Source organism: Myiozetetes cayanensis, unplaced genomic scaffold (assembly GCF_022539395.1).
Source record: "Myiozetetes cayanensis isolate MyiCay16 unplaced genomic scaffold, myiCay2020 scf4, whole genome shotgun sequence".
Taxonomy (NCBI): Eukaryota; Metazoa; Chordata; class Aves; order Passeriformes; family Tyrannidae; genus Myiozetetes; species Myiozetetes cayanensis.
Genome location: NW_026087631.1, coordinates 19,056,634 through 19,079,572, shown reverse-complemented (window position 1 = coordinate 19,079,572; position 22,939 = coordinate 19,056,634). Strand labels below are relative to the sequence as shown.

At 39.1% G+C, this 22,939-nt stretch overlaps 1 protein-coding gene across 12 annotated transcripts in view; it reads left to right on the top strand.

Moving 5' to 3' along the window:
* TRPM3 (transient receptor potential cation channel subfamily M member 3) overlaps positions 1-22,939 on the top strand; it is a 411,043-nt gene that overhangs the window by 342,229 nt on the left and 45,875 nt on the right. For 6 of the 12 annotated variants that reach the window (XM_050328972.1, XM_050328965.1, XM_050328977.1 and 3 more), the window contains 10 exons: positions 4,517-4,617; positions 6,375-6,509; positions 7,058-7,108; positions 12,486-12,521; positions 12,663-12,803; positions 14,164-14,193; positions 15,194-15,483; positions 16,327-16,555; positions 18,998-19,165; positions 20,109-20,234. In XM_050328972.1, coding sequence (XP_050184929.1) covers positions 4,517-4,617; positions 6,375-6,509; positions 7,058-7,108; positions 12,486-12,521; positions 12,663-12,803; positions 14,164-14,193; positions 15,194-15,483; positions 16,327-16,555; positions 18,998-19,165; positions 20,109-20,234 — 1,307 coding nt within the window. The remainder of the gene's footprint in view (positions 1-4,516; positions 4,618-6,374; positions 6,510-7,057; positions 7,109-12,485; positions 12,522-12,662; positions 12,804-14,163; positions 14,194-15,193; positions 15,484-16,326; positions 16,556-18,997; positions 19,166-20,108; positions 20,235-22,939) is intronic. The other 6 variants (XM_050328966.1, XM_050328969.1, XM_050328970.1 and 3 more) reach the window with 3 other exon arrangements.

Below are 22,939 nucleotides of genomic sequence, written 5' to 3'. Positions count from 1 at the left end.
CAGATTTATTGATACAGTTTAACTGTTTGTGCTCTCTTAACTTGAACAGTTGGAACTCAAATCGTAATGGATTTTGTCCTTTTGCAGCTGCTAGCTAAGCAGAAGGCATTATGACAGTGAAGTTAAAGACAGCATATGGAGATGTTCTAAAAAAATACTTGTTTTGAAGTGGCATCAGAGATCCCAGTTCACGAAGCTGTTGCAACGTCTGGAGCAGACTAGCACCAGCCGTGTTTCAGATGGTGCTCCAGAAGCCTCCCCAATGCAATTGTTAGCACTGGGAAAGAGGTGCTGTGTGGTATATGCATATAGTAACATTGTTGCAGTGTAACCCTCTGAGATAGGCTATGTAGGCTCATGCAGATCTGATGTCTCTGCATACTTTTCCAACCTGTGAGTAAGTCAAGATTCATGCCTTCTGAATAGGCATCATGTGGTATCAGATGGCCCAGGAAGAAAGTGCAATAGTCTGCCAACCATGAAATCACAGACACAAAAGGGTTTCAGAACTAGGTCAGGTATCTGGTTACTGTCCTTATAGCTGTTTGTGCTATCAGCTTTGTTATTGTCAATGATTTGCTAAATGCCAGGAAGATTTTTGTAGCAAATGCAGTGGAGACACAGCCTTTGCACCAAAAAGCTGCTGAAACAGAAGACAGCATAGGACCTGCTGAGACACAGAGCAGAAAGTTCATTAGGATTTCTACTTTCCCTAATCTAATTCTTTTCTTTAGAGGATGATTCCAAGAGGACACAGGCATGCTTAGGTGCACTGTGGAAATGAATGTGCAACAACCACTTCTGTCTAGGTGGATCAGTTTTGTGTCATTTGAACTTTCCGGATTCCTGAGTACTAAGATCATAGGCTATTTCAGGAGAATCCTTTATAGGTTTACATTGGTCACAAAGTAAGCTTTAGCCACTGTACAGAAACCCGTAGTAATAAGTATATCAAACCTCTTCAGTGATCTCCTATCCTGCAAGGCTGCAACACTCGTTGTCTGAAGTGTACCCTGGATAACCTAGGACAGAGAGGCAAGTTTATGGTCCCAGGTTTTGTCATCAAGGAGTATTGCATTTTGAGTCCAAAATATCGTGACTAGACCATGTGACTTTTTATCAGAAGAACCTATGCAAGATGACCAAGCACTCCTTGATGGCAGCCTAAAGTTATGTAAAGTTACCATCTCCATGAACTCACAGTTGTCCCAGGAGTCCATCTATATTCCACAATATATATTCCAAAATAAAATACTGCCAAATCAGTGCATTGCATCCCAAATGCAACTGTTCTTCTAGGAGCAGATGAAATGAGGAAGAGTCACACTGTAGACATTAGTCATAGTCTTAAAAAATTCTTTTGAGGAACATATCTTGGAATCAGACACCGGGATGCTGAGTAAATATTACAGAAACATTAGTCATATTGCCTAAAACACTATTTGATGCAGTAAGTGTGCTACAGGAATTAAAATAATACAACGATTATTAACTCTACCTAGTTTTCTTATTTCCCAAATATCCTTTGGCTTTGATTTGGGTACATTAGAGTGATGCTCATGAGTGATATACATCCTTGGAGAGATCACTTTTTGAATTCTTCTCACTGACAGATTCATGCACTGTGGCACTGAATGCAAGGAAATGATTGAAAGGAGACAGTATCTCAAGAAAGCCCATCTCACTTTTTTCTGGGGATTTTTTCTTATATCAGTGGAATTATTCTATTTCTTAATACTGGGCAGAATTCCACCTAAAATAACCTGAATACTTTCTTCTTCATGTGAGACAAAAGTCATCACCTCCATCCTAGGATAAAATCAATTAAAAGGCCTCTACAGCCCATATGCTACTCTGCACAAACTTTTATAGCATTTATTTTCCTTCTCCTCTTAAGTAACATCAGTGTAATCCACATTCACCTGAAAACCCCACAAGGAAGACAGGAAAGAGGAGGATACAAGGGCTTTCCAGCAGGAAACTTTACTCTGGAATCACACATCCCACCACATGCATCAGAGACCCAGCATGCAGACCTGTCTACACCCTAGCTGATAGACTGTTTTGGGCCTGAAGTATAAAATCCCCCTGAGAAACCCTGCATTTCCATCATCTGCCAAATATCTGCAGTGCTCTGCAAGACAATGTAATCAACTATTATGGCAACAAGCACTGAGAAGAGCCTCAACTCTGGGACTGCACGTGCACCCACAGGAAAACCTGGCAGCTTTACACATAGTTGAGGAAGTTGGGAAAGGCAGAGAGAGACTGGACCATGACTTGCTTTCCCCTCTGCTCAGTATTTGGAGCAATGATCCTGCTCAAAGAAAACAATTCTGATGAACTGCAGAGCAGGCACCATCTCATACCCCATGCCAGTTGCTCTTTCATATGATCAGATGCACCAGAAGGCCCCACGTTCATTTAGCAACTGCATCTTTCCTAAGGCTCAGAAAGACCCAGGATTGCAAGGTCACTTGACATAAACTGGAGAAGACTCCCTGCTAGGGTTCAGAAATTGTTCTCCTGGAGCCTCTATGGTTTAACTTGATCTCTGGCTGAAGTGAGGGTAGTGTAAGTAGCCCAGTTCCCTCCCCAAGACTATCTGATCCTCTCTTGGTCCAAAATAGTTTCTAAACAGGCAGCACCCCTGCCTACCCAGACTGTAGGCTGCAGTCAGTTGAGAAACATAGGGAAGTGGAGCTTCCTTGTCGCATGTGCAAAATGATGTCAGGCTGCGGGATCACCATCACTGCCCCTGGGTTGTAGAGCTCACCCATGTGCCTCCTGAATGGCTCACCAAAGAGCTTGCTCGAGCATCTGCTGAAGCTCTCACTTCTTCTACAGGCACATGAATGGAAAGGAGGAGATCCAATGAGGGGATCTGCTTTTTTGCTTCAGAACAGGGAAGAACATTATTTGCTCTCTGTATTTAGTTTGTACTATCTGTACTATCATACTCACTGCGGGTATTTTTTTTCTATTTTAATAAATAAATCTGTAGAGACATTTTTGCCCTTCACAAAGGTAAATATTTTCTGTTCTTGAATGCTTTGTGTTGCTTGTGTAGGAACTCCAAAAGTTTCAGATATCATTGGCATCCCCCATGAGGTCTCTTGTGAGAGCTTTTGTCTGTGTTGCAGTATATAGCAATGAGAAGTTGTGTCTTACACATAGGGACCTTCCTGTTACTTCTTACTCACAGAAGTCACAGAAATATTTTCTTTTTTTTTCTTCTTCTTCATTTATTTCAGTTGTTCTGTTCCTGCCTTGCCTACCTTTTTATCAGAGCTCATGTTTGTATGAATGAGATCTGGATGATCTACAATTTGCCATCTCCCAAACATTTGCTGTAGATATTGCCAAGTATTTGGCAACATCTTCAAAGTTGAGAGTTATGAAATTAAACTATAGACTAAGATTCGCAAAGATTTTAATTTAGGTCTTCACAGAGAATTTCAGCAACCAGCTTAGTGTTTTCCATGCCTCCAGTTTCAGAGTCCACTTTCAACTGAAAAAGTGTGTGGTTTTCAATAGTGAGACAGAAATGCTTTGAAGTAATGAAAAGCTTTTATTTATCCTCACTCCGTGGTAACAGTGTAAGAATTAATAAAGACAAAAAACCAGTGGAGGTATGAGGTCTTATTAAAAAATAAACCTTTATAAAATCACCTAACCACTGCAAGCATATATGTAGTTAAAAGTCAGCGGGCCCTTTATGTATTTGGTTGATCAGTTCATTCAGGCCAGTTCTCCCTGTGACACTGAAGCACATGCTGTTTCATTTTTACAGATCAGCCGAGAACCATGAAATATTAAAAAAACACAGCAGGGCAGGAATGTCCCACTGTGTCCATTAAAACTACAGGGATAAACATATCCTCCCTCCCAAAAACAAACAGCTCCAAACCCATCTTATCATCTGCAGAGTTTCTTATTTAATTTGGATATATTATACCTTGACACCAGCTTTATAGAATACTTTCTTATGTGAATATTACATATGTGAAGAGAATTTTTTTCTCACCAAGACCCTGCAGTACAAAGAGACAGAGAAGAAATTTTTATGCTTCATATCAAGTTGAAATCCATAAAGTGGGCAAAAAAATGCACAACTACTGAAATTGGTGGTGTCTGTATGAGATGAATCTGCTTGTAATTGCTAGAGGCGTATGTCTGTGTGTGCCTGTGTGCACACATGTGTATGTGTGTGTGTGTGTATTCCTGCAGCTCAGTCAACCTGGCTTGTTCTCTTGCTTCCTATCTGATAGGAGGGAAATCAGTTAATTAATGTTTATAAGACAACCTGAGAACCATAGATTCGGATTTGAAAATCAGTATTTTGTTACAGGGACGATAGAACGTTTGATTTTGGTTTAATATGAGATCAGTTGCAGAAATGACAGGGACATTGTGAGACTTCTGAAAAAAGAGAAATTACCATGGCATAATGAGTCTAATGTCTTGTTTCTTTTTTCTCCTTCTCTCCTACCTGCACCCCTATCTGTATATACAGGGGCTAACGCATCTGCTCCCGACCAGCTGAGCCTAGCACTAGCCTGGAACAGAGTAGACATCGCTCGCAGTCAGATCTTTATTTACGGGCAACAGTGGCCGGTACAGTATATACCTATATACAGCATCTTCTACTGGAAACGCTTTAAACCCTACACTACATTAAATCCATTCTGTTGGCAGTGGTGGTTTTAACACAATTTAAAATATGCTGGGTCGTGCTCCCAGCCAAACACGCAGTTCCCATTCACAGATGCTGAAGGCAGGCACGGTAATAGAGACGTTAATGTGTTTTTTCTTGTCCAAGGAAATGGTGACATCTAGCGATACCTCAACAGTGGGAAACCATATCTTTGAAAAAAAAAATGAAAAGTACCAGATTTATACCACCATGCAATGATTCTGCAAGCTGAGAAAAACTGATGTCTTTGTACAGCCATTTTTCAGTGCTAGGCTATAAACTAAAGGAAAGGCAAAACTTTTTACTTTTCCACCAGTATGGTTTTGTATGCAAATACTGAATTCTAGGATGATTTGATGCCAAAAATAAGCTGCATGAATGTTGGAGGTCAGATCAATCACAGGAGCCGATCAGCTCCTGAGTGTCACCAGAGATGGGCTGTTAATTCTGTGCTCGCTGCTGCTCTGCATCAATCTGTCTACTTCACATCTGTGCTCCAGTGTCAGGGTCCCTGGCCAGCACCATTCCCAGGGAAGACAGGGCAAGAGATTCTCTGCAGGAGTCACAGGGCTGTAAATAAATATTCCTCTGCGTGGGGAACAGGAGTACTCAACTCCCAAACTATGCTGCAGTTTTTACAGTGGTAGAAGTCACCCAGAAAAAAACAGAAGGACTCTATTTCTACCTTTATCTCCTTAAAGCCCACCTTATCTTCACTCAGAGGGTGCAATTGAATCAGAATATTCACTACTGTAACACTTATTTCATCATAGTCATTAACATTATCATTACATGAGCATTCACAACTCCCCATGGAAAAATTTTAACAATAGGAAAAGCTTATGTTTAAATATCCTTGCTTTAAATGTAGCTTCTGAAATTTGCTGCCCCTTAAAGCTAGTTTCAAAAATTCTTGATTTTCAGTTTTGGAGTGAATAGAACTATTTATGTTGGCTAACATATTGGACATAAGTATGCATCAAAACATAGGAGGGATTTTAATGGCACTAAACTGCTCTTATTTTTATCTCTTCATCATCACATCACAGCAAAAATTTTCATAAATGCAGCAAGCTGCAGTCATTTTGCAAGCTAAAAGCTGGAAGTATGAGATAATTTCTCATCATTCTGACACCTTCTGACCTACAAGAGATAAAAAGAAGAGTTTTTGTGTAAGAAGACCTCTTGCATTTGGCCTTTCAAAGAAATGCAAATTGTGAAGTTATTTCTGTTTCCTGGGTGTCCGAGTTTCCCCACATTTTCACACCACAAACAGAAGAAAATACTAGTAAAGACAGAATTAAAGGGTGTCTGTGTACACATAATGAATATTTCCAATATAAATAAAATGTTTGACAGGAAAACAAGAAATAAAGTAAATAATGAGACAGTGCATAGGGTGGAGGTGTGGTCACAAGTTTTCTGAGCTCCTGTTCCTTGATCCTACTCTTGTTTTCCTAAAGTATTCTCATCTTAGCACTCTGACATTCATTTTTGAAGTGCAGCCCCCAGCCAGGGAAAACTTTATAGACTAAAACTGTGGTTATCCCATTTTAAGTGTAGCAGAGCAACCCTCAGAATTTTGTCAGTGTTACTTGCCTGCGCCAGGGTGACTGAATCAGCTGGATATAGGCCTGCCATGCCGAGGAACTGCTTCAAGTAATCGCTTGCTTTGCAGGTGGGCTCCCTTGAGCAAGCAATGCTGGATGCACTGGTGTTGGACAGAGTGGATTTTGTGAAATTGCTCATAGAAAATGGAGTAAGCATGCATCGATTTCTCACCATCTCCCGGCTAGAGGAACTGTACAATACGGTAGGGCCAACCTAAGGTGAATTTTCTGTCTCTGTATTCATTGTTCTAGCTCCCACTTGTTTTATAATTACATGATCATGCACAAGGCAAAAATTTTCCAAAAGTCCCCATTATCACTTAGCTTTTTCTCTCAAATAATGTAATATGCCCACCTAATCTACTGTGAGCCACCAACGGTGGGAGCAGAGGTCCTGAGTGCAGGAAGGCTGACACTAAAGCAGCTGTTTTCCTTCCACTCCTTCCCAGAGGTTGTACATGTTGTGCTGTGCTCCTGCTTTTTCTAAACCTGGAGCCTAATCTGGTATATAGGTCCTTAATTTTCATCCAGTATGGCAGTATTAGGGCTTTCTTATGGAAGGGTTTTGTACAAAAGAGAATTCAGCTGAAATTGAACCTTATAATTGATTTTTTTTTTTTTAATTGGTAACACTGTACAACTGAAGTGTTCTCAACTCCTTGATTTCTAAACTACTAAATCTCCATTTACATTTTGTGGGGTTTTGGACAATGCAAAATTATTTTTTTCTTCTTCATTTTTTTCTTTGCAGAGACATGGACCATCCAACACTCTGCATCATCTAGTCAGGGACGTCAAAAAGGTAAGAGTCCAATAGACGGTAGGTTGAAAATAATGTTGTTATTGCTTTTTTGTAGCTAGATACTATGTCTGCTTTGCATGAGCTTTAAGTCAGAGCCTTCTCCTTTGCCTGTCAGTACAGAATGTCCTATTTGTATGCACCAAATATGAACTTTTTGCATAAAAAGCACAATTAGCAAGTTATTTGCCTTGCTTTCTCTGTGGTTTTAGATGCCTGAGTAATAGTGCTTCTGTTAGCATAATTGTAGGCTCTTACATATATATGGATTTATGCTGTTATTTCTGTTTTTTCATACCTGCAACTGTTGTCAAAGCTACTTTTTATGTTGTAGTTTACTTCCAAGCCTGTAAAATAGTCCTTATCCTTGTGCTGGATCCTGCTTTGTTGAAACAGTTCCTCATTCTCTATTGTGTGGTACACTGTAGCCATCTTCCTCGGCAGAAATATAAAAACGGAGTAGTGCAGCTTTCCCCTGCTCCTTAGCACGTTGATTTCAATCATCTTGAATTACAAAGATCCATTAGAAGGGCAGGACAGAAACACTGAAAGGGATAGTGGCAGGAAGGAGATATCAAATACCTTTACCAATATGTTCAGGATTAAAAGTGTTACAGCAGCAGCAATGAATAAAAATCCTTTATCCTTTAAATATATAGATCAAGTAAGGAGACTGAGTCTGCAACTGACCTCATCAGCTTGAATATTCTCCCAAAACATGTACAGATTACAACCTTGCACATCATGTAATCGGGACCTCAAGGGTAGCATATTGAGAAAGGATGTTTCTGTATATGGGACTAGATAGAAAACTGAAAAAGGAAAGAACATTTTTTTCTAAGAGTATAGGTTTTAGTGGTTTCTTCCATCAGTGACAGCTGAATAGAAGTGAAGTGAAGTAGGGGAGGAGGGTGGCAGTGTGTCCTATAGCATCTTTCTATTAAATAACTCTACAGAATAATCCCTAACTATGTTTAGGGAGTTTCTGGTGGTTTTCTTTGATCAGTGTGTTGTGTGACGTCTTCGTTGTCCAATGATATATATTATATAAAGTCACCTTTGAAAAGTGTGAAATGCCTACAAAGAAACTGAAAGTGTTCTTAAGCACAAATCCTCTTGGATGGAGTAGAGTAAAACTGGAATGCATTTAGACTAGATACTACTCCTGAAGCCCAAGTTGCCAGAATATTTTTTTACTAACTATGCAGTTATTTATATGCCTATAAGAGTTAGAAAGAGGCCTCATCTCTCTTATACTTTAAAATACATACTTTTCCAAACTCCTTCTCTCCCCTAGAATAACCTTTCCAAGACCTTCTTCAAAGGCACAGTAATTTTTGTGCTGAGTAACTAAACAATATAAATCTCTTTTTCCTGAGTCCCTAAAAAAAAATATGTATTTTTAAGGGAAAAAAAATCATCAAAAAAGGCATCAAAGTAGGCAAAGACAATTGGTACTCACAGCCATATATGGATAAACATTAAATAGACTTTCAAAGTCTATTCAAAGACATTATTTTTTCCACAATGACTGATAGATGTTACATGATAGTCTTCTTTCCATAAATTCATCTTTCTTTCCTCTGTCCATAACTAAAATCTTCAGTAATTCCCACTACATGAAGTCAGTGTGTGCTCTCATAAACATACTCAAGAGCTTTAAGAACAAGATAGCCTGGTGCAGCTTTTCAGCACCTTCATCAGAAAACTGCTCCACTGGGGCTGTATTTTTCATTCTGTCAGTGATGAGGAACAAGTGTGGTTCACGGAGAGAAGTGATAGCTTACCATAGCCCTGCCAAATGAGCCGATCCCGTACCAGTCAACCAAGCCATAAATCAGTCAGCAGATTGGACAACAGCTTAAATGAAAACGCCTACTTGGAAATAACTTCTTAATGGAAACATCACTATTTGACAGTTAAATGGCCAACCATGTGTGAGAGACAGACCACACTGCTGATGCTAGTTTTTTGAGTTTGTGTGTATTTTGATGCCAGACACCTAACCTCTTCAATTTAATTACAGCATCACAAAATATAAATACAAAAATAAGTAATATGTCACCTTGAGACTACACTTAAAGTATATGAAATACACTGTGCTTTTATGCATACATCTCAGTACACATACTGAGACTGCACTATTAGAATTAGTTAGAACCTGCACTGTTTAATGCAGCTATGTATGCCAATGCAGTGTATGCTAAAAAAATTATTTACATTTGCATCTTTGTGGATTCTCACATAAAAAATGGATGTTTAAAAGTCATAGAAGCAGTATTTAATTTGCTGCAATTTTACTATGTAACTGTATAAATAAGTAGGAGGGGGGTTGTTTTGTTTTGTTTTGCTTGCAAGACTACTTTGCCTACTTAATAAATCAAATAATTAGAACAACAGAAGTCACATTACCACATCCTGTTTGTGGCAGCTTCATATTCACACACATGTATGAGAGTGGACAAACATAATACAACAATTTATTTTCCCCTTGTGTTTCCAAATATTGCAGTGAGGACTGTTAGCCTGGGCAGCATATTGTAAAGGCCTGGATTCGGAGTCTCAAAGGATTTACAGTAATCAAAACATGCATAAATTCTTCATGTATTAACAAGACAAAATACATCATAATGACTCTGCTTTAGAGACAACTGTGCTCATATCACCTTTCAGTCCTCGCAATTCCATAAATACATACAGGGACAAATTTACCTGCATCTTTCTCATCATGGCCTTTTTGACATCCCCTGTCAAGTGTCAAGAATTTCACATACAGGGTTGGCTGCCTTCCATAGATGGTACATGCTGATGCACCCATGCTAAGCAGAAAGAAACAGGCAGTGGCTGTACTGGACACCCTGTCTGTAAGTGGAGGTTGCCCTCTACATTTTTTTATTTTTTTTAAATCCTTCCCTGCCTCAGCTAGCTGATGAAGATCAGTGGAAGGATTTTTTTCTCTTCTCCAAAAATTGGAGAGGCAGAAAAACACTTTGGAGAAAAAACAAACAAAAGTAGCAGAATTTATTTTTTTAAAACTGAATTTTTACATTTATCTTTCATTTAAATTTCAGATGTTATTTTTCTTTAAATGGTTCATTATGAAAATTTTTTAGTCCAAATTAGCTAAGATAATACACATTCTTGCAAAGCGTAGTAATTCCCCCACCCATCAAATTAGACAAAATTAGGAAGATTGCAAAAGGATTTGCTAAGGGACATTACTTAAAAATGATTAGCAGCTCAATTTTTGGCAGCAAATTTGCCTGATTTTCTGAACCTTGGAATCCCAGCTGATTGCTAGGCATGGTACACCACAGCACCACCTCCCTCTCTCCTTCCTCAGCCTTTTCAGCATGCTGGTTGTACTGTGGCAGCAGGGCAGGAAATAAGAATCGCACTTCCTGGCTGAAGTAGAAGAGGAAGGAGGATCTTAGCATCCATTTTATGTCTTTTTCAGAACCAGTTACCATCTGCTTTCCATTAGTGATTCTCTGCTCTGAATCTAATAAGCACATCTGCAGAGAAGCCAAGCAGATATCTCCAGACACGCAGATATTTCCAGCAAGACATGACAGTCATAAAATTGCTCCATGTGAATTACTAGCCTTCTAATGAACACATAAAAAGAGCTACAGGCTCACTGTAATCTGTGCTGTATATCATTATAGAAAATTAGATTACTTTATTACAGTGCACTGAAAAATTTTGAAGCTAACTATTACAGTTTTCTGGTCCTTCTGCAGTGTTGACTATACAAAATAATTTTTTTATTAGGGTAATATTCGCCTTTTCCAAGGCTACCACTCACAATATACAGAAGAATAATTTGCCGCTCTTTGCACCTTTATTTTGTAGTCCCATCTTTTGCACAGTGACATCCAGAAGAGAGGGTTCTGTAAATCTGCAGGGTTCTTAGTGAGGTCTGTAGATCCAGGTGAGCTATTTACAATTTGCTGAATCATGCCTTCTTTTCTGGTAGAGAACTGCTCACTGAACTGTCATCCAATCAACTCAGAAGCAGTGAGTTCGAGAAGAAGGCAACTTTCATTTGTGTTCATTCCGTTCCCATTAGTCCTCTCCTCCAATAAAGGCATCAGAGTTTTCCTTGTGAAATTCCATGGGGAGGAACAGAAGAGCAGGTGTGCCCATTCTGGGGATTTGTTTCTTCATTGCCAGAGAACGCCAGGAGACTTCACCAGCACATCGTGAGTGCAGTTCAGCCTGAAATTGTTTTAGCCTACCAGGTGTCCCATTGGGCTTACTGCAGCTAGAGAATAGCATTGCCCCATTAACTCAAAGGCAGAGTCAGATCCATATGCAGAAAAAGACAATCTGTTGCTGAAATCTTTGTTTGTAGTTTTGCAAGCTGTAAGTACCAGAGAATTCATAACCTCAGTGGTGCCATTTTCAGGCTTGACAGTGAAGAGAAGAAAGATATCTGCAAGGGAGTTTGCATAGTGGGCAGTAAAATGTGGACATACTCATTCTTTTTCCATTCAAAATGAAAGGTACATGCTGAAGATATCATATATGTATTTTAACAAAGGAGAAGAAAGAAAAATAAATGGAAGGGCAGTTATGTAGACATCTTCTCCAGGATCCGGCTAATGACTCTTGCCACAAGAAAAGTTCATCTCTTGGGAGACAATCTCCATGGCTCTGCTGGAAGTTAGGTAGCAAGACTATATGTTTTAAGGGGATTTCAATAAGATATATCAGGTGTTCAAGTAGGAACAATCTAGGAAAATTGCTATGACTGTAGTTTTCTTCATAAAGAAAACCCAAAATAATTAAGGACAGTTTTATTGCAACTTTCATACATACAGGTGCTTTTCTCATTCTTGGTCTGGAATTTAAGCTAGAATAAGTGTTCTTTGAACATCACTTCGAGAATAAATACTGATAGACTCTGATTTTATCTAGCAACTAGATAATAATAGCTCGTGAGCTGTGTAAGTCTTCTAGAGATGGTAACACCACTCTTGCCTCCTGCCCTTCCTTTCCTGCAACACGGGAAGGAAACACTGCAGAATGGGAAAATCACACACAGGAACTGGTTCCATGTGACCAAAAGATGTTGCATGATGTCACTTTACCATAACTTTTCTGTTCCAATGAGGCAGTCCAATGAGATGCCAGAAGAGATGTGAGATGCCAAGATGATTGTGGGTGACAGGTGATGCAGATAAGGTGTTATCTTGCAGAACTAGAGTCCAGCAACTGTGCCTGACCTTTCAAGTGTGTCAATCCTCATGCTTTTTGTTCTGCAGCTATGTTCCTTGTTTCCCCAGCTGAAGAGTATGAGTACTGTGCACTGTTATTTTTTGTTACTTACAAAAAGTTCTTCACCTTCTTATTTAACCTATGTCTTCTTTCCAAGCGAGAATATCCAGGTTTCGGTTGGATCTATTTTAAGGTGAATTAATTAACCAGCATAACATTCCTGCTTTTAACTATTTCATTTTATTTTTTTTATTCTAACATCATTATAAAGTACATTTAAAAATTCCAGTAACAAGCATTTCTTCTTCTTCCACCATCTTTTTTTTAATTGCAGGGAAACTTACCTCCTGATTATCGAATAAGTCTGATTGATATTGGTTTGGTGATAGAGTACCTGATGGGAGGAGCATATCGCTGTAATTACACCCGAAAGCGGTTCAGAACATTGTATCACAATTTATTTGGTCCCAAGAGGGTAAGAAATAAGTTATTTGCCATCTGGATGACTGTACCCATGGCAGGGATTACCATATCTTCTTATATGATTTTAGATAGGGAGGAATCCACATACACACAGTATGCAGCCTACAGATTCATTTCCATTATGTAGGTAGCAGTTATCTCACTGTAATGCATCCCAAACCAGACACTGATACAAACTATGGGTATTATTAATTTAATGAAAAAATTATTGGGTTCTGCTGCCCTGGTCAGACCAGCATATAAAACTGTCTCCACTGACTCTAAAATCTGTAATTATGAGTATTAACAGCTTTTAAAAGACCAGTCTTTTGACCTGCACAAATAATAGTATAGGACATCTGAGTTACACTTGAAAAACTTGTGCATTGTTAGATGCATCTCCTATCTCATGGCTCATCTTCTAATGTAGCCTAAGGTCTCAGGACAAATGAATCCCTAACTCAAAACTGGTTTTATTGTTTGGATGTGTCTCCAACAGTCAGTGAGTCCATGTCCAAGCCATTGTTCAGTATTTCGGTGGGTTTCGTGTTCAATAGATTACAGCACTGTGAATCCAAAGTAAGTTTACTGCCTCTCCAAAGCACGGAAGGTGTTTATTGTGATCCATATTGCCACTGATGCAATCCAGTATGAAAAAAAATCTGTTCAACTCCTCCGAGTAAGATTTGTAGTTCCTTCGTGTATTTTTACCTCACATTTTAATTTTCTATCTCAGTTCATATTTTAGCAATACACACCATTGGATGTAGTAGTAAGTGGCTATAAATAGCAACAGCTCTGTGAAATGATTGCAGACAACCATATGAACTGGGGTTGTTTCTTTCTCTAAACTTTTATTCTTCACATTTGAAAGAAAAGACAGTAATTGTAGTTGCTGGAAGGGAGTTCTTTCCCATAGTCACTCCATCAAGAAAAGCATTTGGGTAGTGATTTCACAAACATTGAACCAACTCCCAGAGCAGCTCCACAAAAGCCAATAGGAGTGTGCCAGGGCAATGGCCAAAACACTGATATACTCCAGAGAAACCCCTGCATATCTTATCAGTAATTCCTCTCTCTTTCCCACTAGAGCAGCCCCTAACCAGATGCAATTTGTACCTGAATCCAAATGTATATCTTGTGTTGTGTTTTTGGTGAAATAGGATCAAACTCAAGCTTGATATAACTGTATATGTGCAATTATTTGATCATTATATTTATGTTTATTATATTACATTGCATTACATTACATATATATTATGTTCTATTATCTGCATCACAATATATGTGTGTACATATGTATGCACAAATAGCTGTAACTTTTTATTACTATTCTGGGAGAAATAACGTTTTTCCAACTTTTTTTTGTACAGCCAAAAGCCCTGAAACTGTTGGGAATGGAGGTAGGCAACCTGTGATAAATCTTGATATCTTTTCCTTCTTTGACAAATATAAGCTATATCCAGAAAATGCTTAAATTCACTGTAATGAAGGCATGAATTATATTTTTCACCAAGATAACTAGTTTACACAAGGGCTAGATTAAGAAACATTTCTTAATAAAAGTCCAGCAGATAGACAAAGGAAAAGAGGGCTCTACCCCCTCTAGGGATCTTTTTTTTTCATAAGGATTAAACAAAATATTTCAATCTGTCAGGCCAAGGAGAATTTCAGTGAGATATTTATATAATGTCAAAACACGTCCAGGAAAATTAAATACTTGTGAAGAATGATGCAGATATCTTTATATAGGCCAAAGTTCTCTGGGTTTTATTGGCACTTTTGGCTACCTCAATGCTTCAAGGAGATAGTAGTGTTTTCAGAATAGGTCCGCTCATCTGAAAAAAGCAATATGCTAAAATGAGAAAGAAACTAAAGGTGATAGAAACGATAAGGAGATGGAGAAAGAAGGAATGAATGTGCAGAGTAGGAGTGAAGAAGGGAGATTGTTGTATTTGTAAGAGGATAAAGGGAGAAAATGCAAGAATAAGCATGGAGGGCATCTTCAGCAGACCAGAATATTCTCTGGATATATACTTTCTAGAGGTGGAATGAGGCAGGTGGATTACAACAGATGTTATATTTGGAATAAACTCTTAACTTTTATTGTAATGGTGGCTTTTCCAAAATGATTCTGAATACTGTGAGATTGTGCTCTGTGTTATTAGGGTGCATGAACAACTCAGAGTAACAATTCAAGGCTTTTTTTCCTGTTACTGACTTTTTAATTACATTGCATCCCCAATACTTTTTTTGTTTACCTATGTTAAATATTTTGTCCAAAAAAAAGATGAAGGGCATGGCCTGCAGAAAATGCATTTGACATCTCAGGTACTGACTTCATTTAATTGTGTGAATTGATTCAGTTCCTTCATGAAAAAAAATTCTCTACAATTTTCACAGGACGATGTTCCTCTGCGTCGAGGGAGAAAAACAACAAAGAAAAAAGAAGAAGAAGTTGATATTGATATGGATGACCCTGAGATCAATCACTTTCCCTTCCCATTCCATGAGCTGATGGTATGGGCTGTGCTGATGAAACGTCAAAAGATGGCCCTCTTCTTTTGGCAACATGGGGAAGAGGCTATGGCTAAAGCACTGGTGGCCTGTAAACTCTGCAAAGCCATGGCCCATGAAGCATCGGAAAATGACATGGTGGATGACATATCCCAAGAGCTGAACCATAATTCCAGGTGAATTTCCTTTCCTGTACACTTTCCCAAGGGAAAAAAAGAAGAGCGAAGAGAGTCTGGGGAACCTGCCTAAAATGTTCTTATCTGTACCTGGCTGTCTTTTCTAACTTGTAGGGAAAATGAAGTCCCTTTAGAGAAAATCTGAATGGCCTTTAAACAATCAGTCTACCAGAGTAGCAAAGTGTCTTGCAGTGTTACTTCTGAAAGTGAAGGTGTCAAGAAGGCAATGAAATATCTATATTGTTTATGTGTTCTCCCTGTGGGCTCAAGAGTCAGGCCGCAATATTTCTCTGAGCTTTTTCAACACACTTGGTACATACCAAGCAGAACAGTTATTGAAATCCTGAGGAACATACTAGTCAGGCAAAAGTGTTATTTAATCAAGAACTCATGCTTAAATGAGCAAGGCAAGATACTAGATTCCATAAGAATCTTTCCTGAGGTTCAAAGTCTGAGGCACAGAATTTAAAAAGGGATATTGGATGCTCCTTTTTCCATGGTCCCTTCACCATGAAGCCATGGACAAACAGCACAGAAACAATACTTTAGGCTGCAGATAACCAGAGGATTTCAGCTAGAAAATGTGAGGGAGGTGGGCAGGTAGGTGGAAGTAGACAGCTGGTAGGTGTGGGTGTTCATCACAGCTAAGTCAGGGCACTTATTTATATGCCTAACATTAGCCACTCACATTTGAAAATGTGTGTTTCCATATGTACAGTTGACATCACAATTTGCATGATGGAAGGTGATGTGCCCCTTGCAGAGGCTGTCAGTTGCAGAGAGGTGTTTTCTGCATAGGCCTACACAGGCTAATGGGAGTGAACGGATGTCCCTCTGTTACAGGGACTTCGGCCAGTTGGCAGTGGAGCTGTTGGACCAGTCGTACAAGCAGGATGAACAACTGGCAATGAAATTGCTGACCTATGAGCTGAAGAACTGGAGCAATGCCACATGCCTGCAGCTTGCAGTGGCAGCCAAGCACAGGGACTTCATTGCTCACACTTGCAGCCAAATGCTGCTCACAGATATGTGGATGGGTCGTCTCCGGATGCGCAAAAATTCTGGCCTAAAGGTGATTCTTGCTTTAAAATAAAATAAACACTCAGAGAAGTTCTAATAAACAGTAATAACTGTCTCATTTAACAATATTTCAGGTTCTTTTTAGCAATGACATTGAGCAGGGTATATTCTTCCTGTGTTCAGTTTTTCAGCAGGAAGCTTGTCTCAAACTTAAGTTCAAAGCACATTACTTAATTTTTTCATTCCCTTTCTCAAAGCCCCCTCTGGCACTGGTTATCAGAATAAGAACTGAGCCAGAAGGTCGTTGTGTCATCCTGCCTGTATACTTGAGGAGTTAGCTACGTGTTCTAGAGATAAATAAAGGAAAGGATGTGTAAGTGAATTAACCACTAGTTAAAGGTGCTGATCTAACAACCTTCCCCATAGCAGACAAAAGCAAGCAGCACACATTTCCTTGCAATCCCTTGCCAATCTTCCTGATGACTGACCTGAAAGGACTGCCTTAGAGGATCTAGAGGACAATTCAATTTTCAAAGCTGTTAAAGTTTTACTTCCACAGTTGACAAAACTGCTAACAGAGCAAGGTGAATTCTGGGAGATTAATCTGTGTCCATGGGTTATCATGTTTCACCTTCACCAAAGTATTTACCAATCAGAACATAACCAGGAATTGTCTCTTCCTCCTAGATCACTGAGAATTATTTTCAGTATGAAGATTGTCTCTCCTGCACTAGTTGGGTGTGTGAAAAGTAGTAATTGCTCAGCTGCTTTGCTGTGTGAAAAGATGTTTAGTAATGTCAAGAATGGTTAGGAGTACATGTATCATTATCATACTCTGTCTAATCTAGTGACAGCGACAAATTAGAACAAGTAACTGATAGCATTCTCATCATCCTCCTTCAGGACCTCTACATGGTGTTGTTCTGCTACAGATAGAAAACATTCTCACATTTGGAGACATTTCTACTACCTATTTTCTATGGCTTTACTCACAGGCCTATTGCCCTTCAGAGGGACAGCTGCTTTGTTCCCTGTTTGGTTTTGCAGATATTCAACCTGAGTGCACAGGGTACAGTGCAGCAACTAATTTCCTACTTTTCAGCATTCCTCTTTTCAGCATACGTATCTTAAGCCATAAAATGGACCTTTCTTTCATAGTGAATAACTGAAGATAACAGGCTCTTTCCTTTCAGCTTCTTGAAACATCAGAGCTTCACAAGAGTCTTTTATTCAGTTTCTAGGCTGTGTTTTACTCCACTGAAGCTCCTTAGCAGGGCATGTTTAAAGCAGGCTACAAGCTACATGAGCAAGAGGCAACCAAGGCAGAGAAATAAATTTGCAAGCATAAGTCATGGTTTATTTCCCAAGAACAAGTTTCTTCTAAACTGACAAATGGTAGGAAGACTGAATGTAATCCTTTAGAATTTTGTTAGAGATGTATGGCACCAATGGAAGGGGCAGAGGCAATTGTTAATCCTGCCTGTTTTTAAAAATAGCCTCTCTGTGAAGCCAGGTCTGCCTGTAACCCCCTCTCCCTGGACACATGCTTTTGTGAGTGCAGGAGCAGTGTAAGTAACTGTTCTGAGACAGGGCATGGCATTCATTAGCTGCTCCTAATTGCATATTTGAATGGTTTCAACAACACACAGGCTGTCTGCTAATATGATGAGCACAAGCAGTCATCCTCCCTGACCAACAAGCTAAATATCTGGTTACACTGTCTTTAGGGAGGGATTTATGACAAAATCGTTCTCCAAAAGATTACAGCATGACCTGGAGATTTCTTGTGCATGTGAATACAGACAAGCTACTTCTCTTTGTGTTATTATGATATCTATTCAGTTATACTAAGGATTTAACCCCAACCATTGTTCATTACCTATATATCTACACAAGGTAATTTCTGCATCATAAGAGGGGGAAGGCAGAAAAGAATGAACTGGTATTAACATGACCATTACACAGCTGCCTGGTTACTGAAGCAAAATTTAAGGGAACCACATATCTAAGCACATCAGCACACACACTTTGACTACCTGTGTGCATTAAGCTTGGACACAGAAAGCTTGAGACCTGTTAATCCTCTATATAGAAATTAATACTGCTTGTTTGCAATTTACGCTTATATTTTCTATTTTGTAAAATCCAGAAATTTGCAGGTCCAAGGTCTAAACACCTGCATGGTCCCACCTTACACTGACCTTATATAATATTTTGTAAATATATTCTGGTATGTAGCGATATGCAATAAGGCACAAACAGATAAAATATTCAAGAGCATTCACAATAACACTAGTAGAAGTTGTATGCTTTTTTCACTACCCTGATAGCATTACCCCAAATGACAAATGCTATGTTGTTGTAGAAACTCACATGCACACATATCTTTCTTTTCCTAAATGTCCTAGGGGAGTTGTTCCATTTGACACTAAGTAACCATTATGACCGTATCTACTTTCTGTGATGATTATTGTTATCATTATTATTGCTTTAGGTAATTCTAGGAATTCTACTTCCTCCTTCAATCCTCAGCTTGGAGTTCAAGAACAAAGATGATATGCCCTACATGTCCCAGGCCAATGAGATCCATCTTCAAGAAAAAGAGCCAGAAGAACCAGAGAAGCCAGTGAAAGAAAAAGATGAGGAAGACATGGAACTCACTGTAAGTGCTGACAATAAATCATCAGTCTCAGCGCTGTCAATTCGCTATTCCTACCTCTGTAGGCATGGCATACTGTCTGATGGCTAAATTTAGGAGATGATAGGATACCACTCTTCACACTCCCCTCTCCTCCATGGGTACTCAAATCACACAAGTTGGCATCATTTTGTCTTGATGTTGCAGCAGTGCATGGTGATGTTGATGAATCATGTTGTGGTATAATGTCTCGTAATTTGACTCAGTTTGATGCCACATTGTCTGAAATAAATGAATGAGATTTCAGAAGCATTCAATTATGATGTGTGGTCCTCTCTGGTGGAAAAGGAACTTGTAAAGTCTATCTTTTGTTGGAAATGTCCAGTGATTCATAGAAGCCAGAAGTTTTTTTTTCCTTTAGTTAACTTCATTAGAGGGCAAGTAAGTGTGCAAAAAGGGCAGATAAATGATGAAAACTTTTTTCAAAATTCTTTTTGTATTTGTGGTCATTACCTTTCACACAAACACATCCAGTTTTTCATCCATGGAAGACATTAACAAGCACCTAGACAGCTCAGCTTCTGCAGCTCAGCAGATTTATTTAAGAAGAGACTTGTCTGTATTAACAACATAGCCTCAGAGGAATAATTTGCACCACAAAGGGAATCAAACAGCTAAAGCTTTGAAAATTATACAAGTCATCTACTTCCAGTCTCTTGTTCTCAGAGTTGTTTGACAGTTTTAATTTGGGCAATTAACAGACAGGCTATCAGATCTGCCTTAGCTTAGTTTGTTTTGCGTTTGTTTGAGTTTGATTGTGATGTCTTTGAAAAGGCTTAAAACTCAGTCCCAGCTGGTCAGAATAGAGGCATAGAAGTAAAAGGGATTTTCCTGGCTACGTTTTTTTTGTTTTGTTTTGTTTTGTTTTTTAATAAAAAAAGGCAAAAACCCAGACTGTTTCCCACAGGCAAACAGCAGGAGCTGCCCACAGGATACTGACTGCAGGCAGGCAGAAGGACCTGCCTACAGGACCCAATATGCAGGCAAGCCGAAGGAGCAGCCCACAAGACCCACCTACAGGACCTGTTTGCAGGCAAGAACCTGACGGTTGGGAAGGACCAGAAGTCAGAATAGCAGCAATGGAAGCAATGGGGCATTCTCTGCTCATTAGCTTTTGATGGCATTTTACTATCCCTGGCTTCTGATCCACTTATAAAGTGCCTATTCAAATCAAATAAGCACTTTGCAAGCTGCCATTTTCTTGGCAATGGGGAGAAATTTGGGGAAGATGTCTTTTCCATCTCTCTGTTGTTATCCCAGCTCCTGGTTTCTTGTCTACAATATTGCTTCTTTTATCCCTTCTGACTTCTGCTGCAAAGGAGTGATCTGTGCACTGGATCTGCTTTTCCAGATGAATCTTAGATGTTCCCTCTCTTCTCCCTTCCATGTGCTGACAGTCTTATTGCTCCTTTCTGTCACTGACTCTACCCTTAACTCCTTCAAATTTGGTGCATCATTCTAATGAAGTTTCAGACACTTACAGGCTTTTCTGTAAATAAGACCTGTTCCTGTGGAGTCCAGCACCACTGAAACCTATCTTTGGTACACCACTGCTGACTTATATTTCTGTGTATAATCTATACCACGCTATAGAGCTTCTAACACTGCTTCTTTGCATAGGTGTTCCTCAGTGGTGAGGAGAAAATAATTGCTGGCAAAGAGATCTTTGAATGTCTGTGGTTAGATACCATAGGCGGTTTTATTTAGTCACCTGACATGTTTTAAATATTAGAAAATATTTTGGATTGAAGTTTTGTGTTGTTCCAGCCTTAGTCAAATGGTCTGGGATGTTAGATCAGGTTTCTCCTCTACTGATGAGAGGATGCCTGAAAGACTGGGAAGTCCTTTGTGAACTTTCCCTTTACCCACAATATCCCTTAGTATATTAAAGGTACCTTATTCGTAGTTCATTAAGAATAATAATTCATTGTGATGTTATATCATAAACATTTACTCCATATCTGAACTCTGGTTTAACAGATCAGTCACTCACCCTAACCATAGCCTGCAACTATTGTAGTCAAAATGACCTGTGTATTTTTTTTCAATTTTTTTCTTTTCAGGACAACCAAACATTTTTTTTACAGTTTTCTTTTATTCATTTACTTAATTGGTGAATGATTGTCTAAAATATTTTCAAAATTTTTCCATGGTTTGGGTTTCTGACCTTTGTTCAAGATTGACAAACAAAATGATTGTACTAAAATCATTTAATCACCTCAAAAGCCCTTCTCTGGCAAATGAGGTATTATTGAAACAATTTGCCTCTCTTTCTAGTCATCACCAATGAATACTTCTCAGGTCTTTATTCCTATTATATTACACTCATATTCTCTCTGCTAAACTGAAGATAAATAGATCTCATCTAGTCAAGTCTATTCACTGATTTCTTGTGAAGGCTTGTGCGTCTTGCACTGTTAAGCCCAGGTGATTAAAGACTGACTGAAGAGTCGGTTTCTTCCTCTGGACTGCACTTGTGCAGACTGCATGAGTTACAGACCTACAGTGATCTTTTCACTGTTTTACACCTCATATGCACAGAATAATGTGATCACACAGCAGCAAGCAAGTCTCCACATGGGTGCATCTGCATGCAAGTATGTATTTGCTTTGTGCTCCTCTCAAAGGGTCTACTGGGTGGCTGAACATATGGATATACTATGAAGATGTTGTGTTTATTCACTGTAAGCTCCTTGTTATTCACACCTGCTTTAAACTTTAAAACAAATATATGAGAGTGCTAGGCCCACATTTCTTTAACACCTAGATGCTAAGCAACAGACTGTAGTGGCTAGTCACAAAGATACACTCGAATACTGCTTTCATCAATGCTTCTCAGCACCAAGGAATTTATTCATGGAACTGCCAGTCATTAATCCTAAATATTAAACACAGAGGAATAAAAGGGAACTGAAGTCTAAAGGCCAGGGATATTTTCTGTTTGTAAAATGTCCTAATCAGGGCCTGATAACCACTGATGTTTTTAGGTTAGTCAGAAACCCCAGCAGTCTACCTATTTCCCAAAATAACCCTGATTCAGTGCCTTATTGTTTGTGTATTAGAGTTCCCCAGTAAATGGTTTTACTTCAGAACACAAATAACTCACCTAAGTCCTTTAGAAGATGTTTCGGTTGTTCTTTTGCTCATTTTGCTCTAATTTTCCACAATAAATAGAGAGTTTGGACTTCCATGGGCATGTCTCAGTGTCTGAATTAGGACTTTTCCGCAGCAGCAAAGCTAATTCTGTTGGCCTGTGGGATCACATTGTTCACCTCTAGTATGTATGCTTAGCCTTTGCTCCATGACGAGAAATAACCAAATATTATATCAATTATATCACTAAAAATACAGTTCTTAACATAGGAAAGGCTGAGAACTAATGTCCTAGTACCCCTAGCCAAGCTCACCCTTCCCAGTGGAAGGTGAGTCTCATAGTATTTCACATGCCAGCAGCAAGGCACCCATTCAGCTCATCTGGAAAATGGAATAGGGAGACACTTCTGGTCGTCACTAGGCAGAAGAGCTGACTCTCTGCACAAGGAGAGATTCCTCTCTTTCTCCAAGGATTTTGGAAACCTCCCACTCTATACCACCACCACACAACAGCCCTGGCACTGTCTATGTTCTTTGACCTGTTCAGTAGCCAGGAAGACAGCTTCTTGCACTTTAGCCCTGCTTCTCTGTATTCACCTTAAAGAACCATCAAGCACATGGAAAATCCAATTTTACACATCTTTA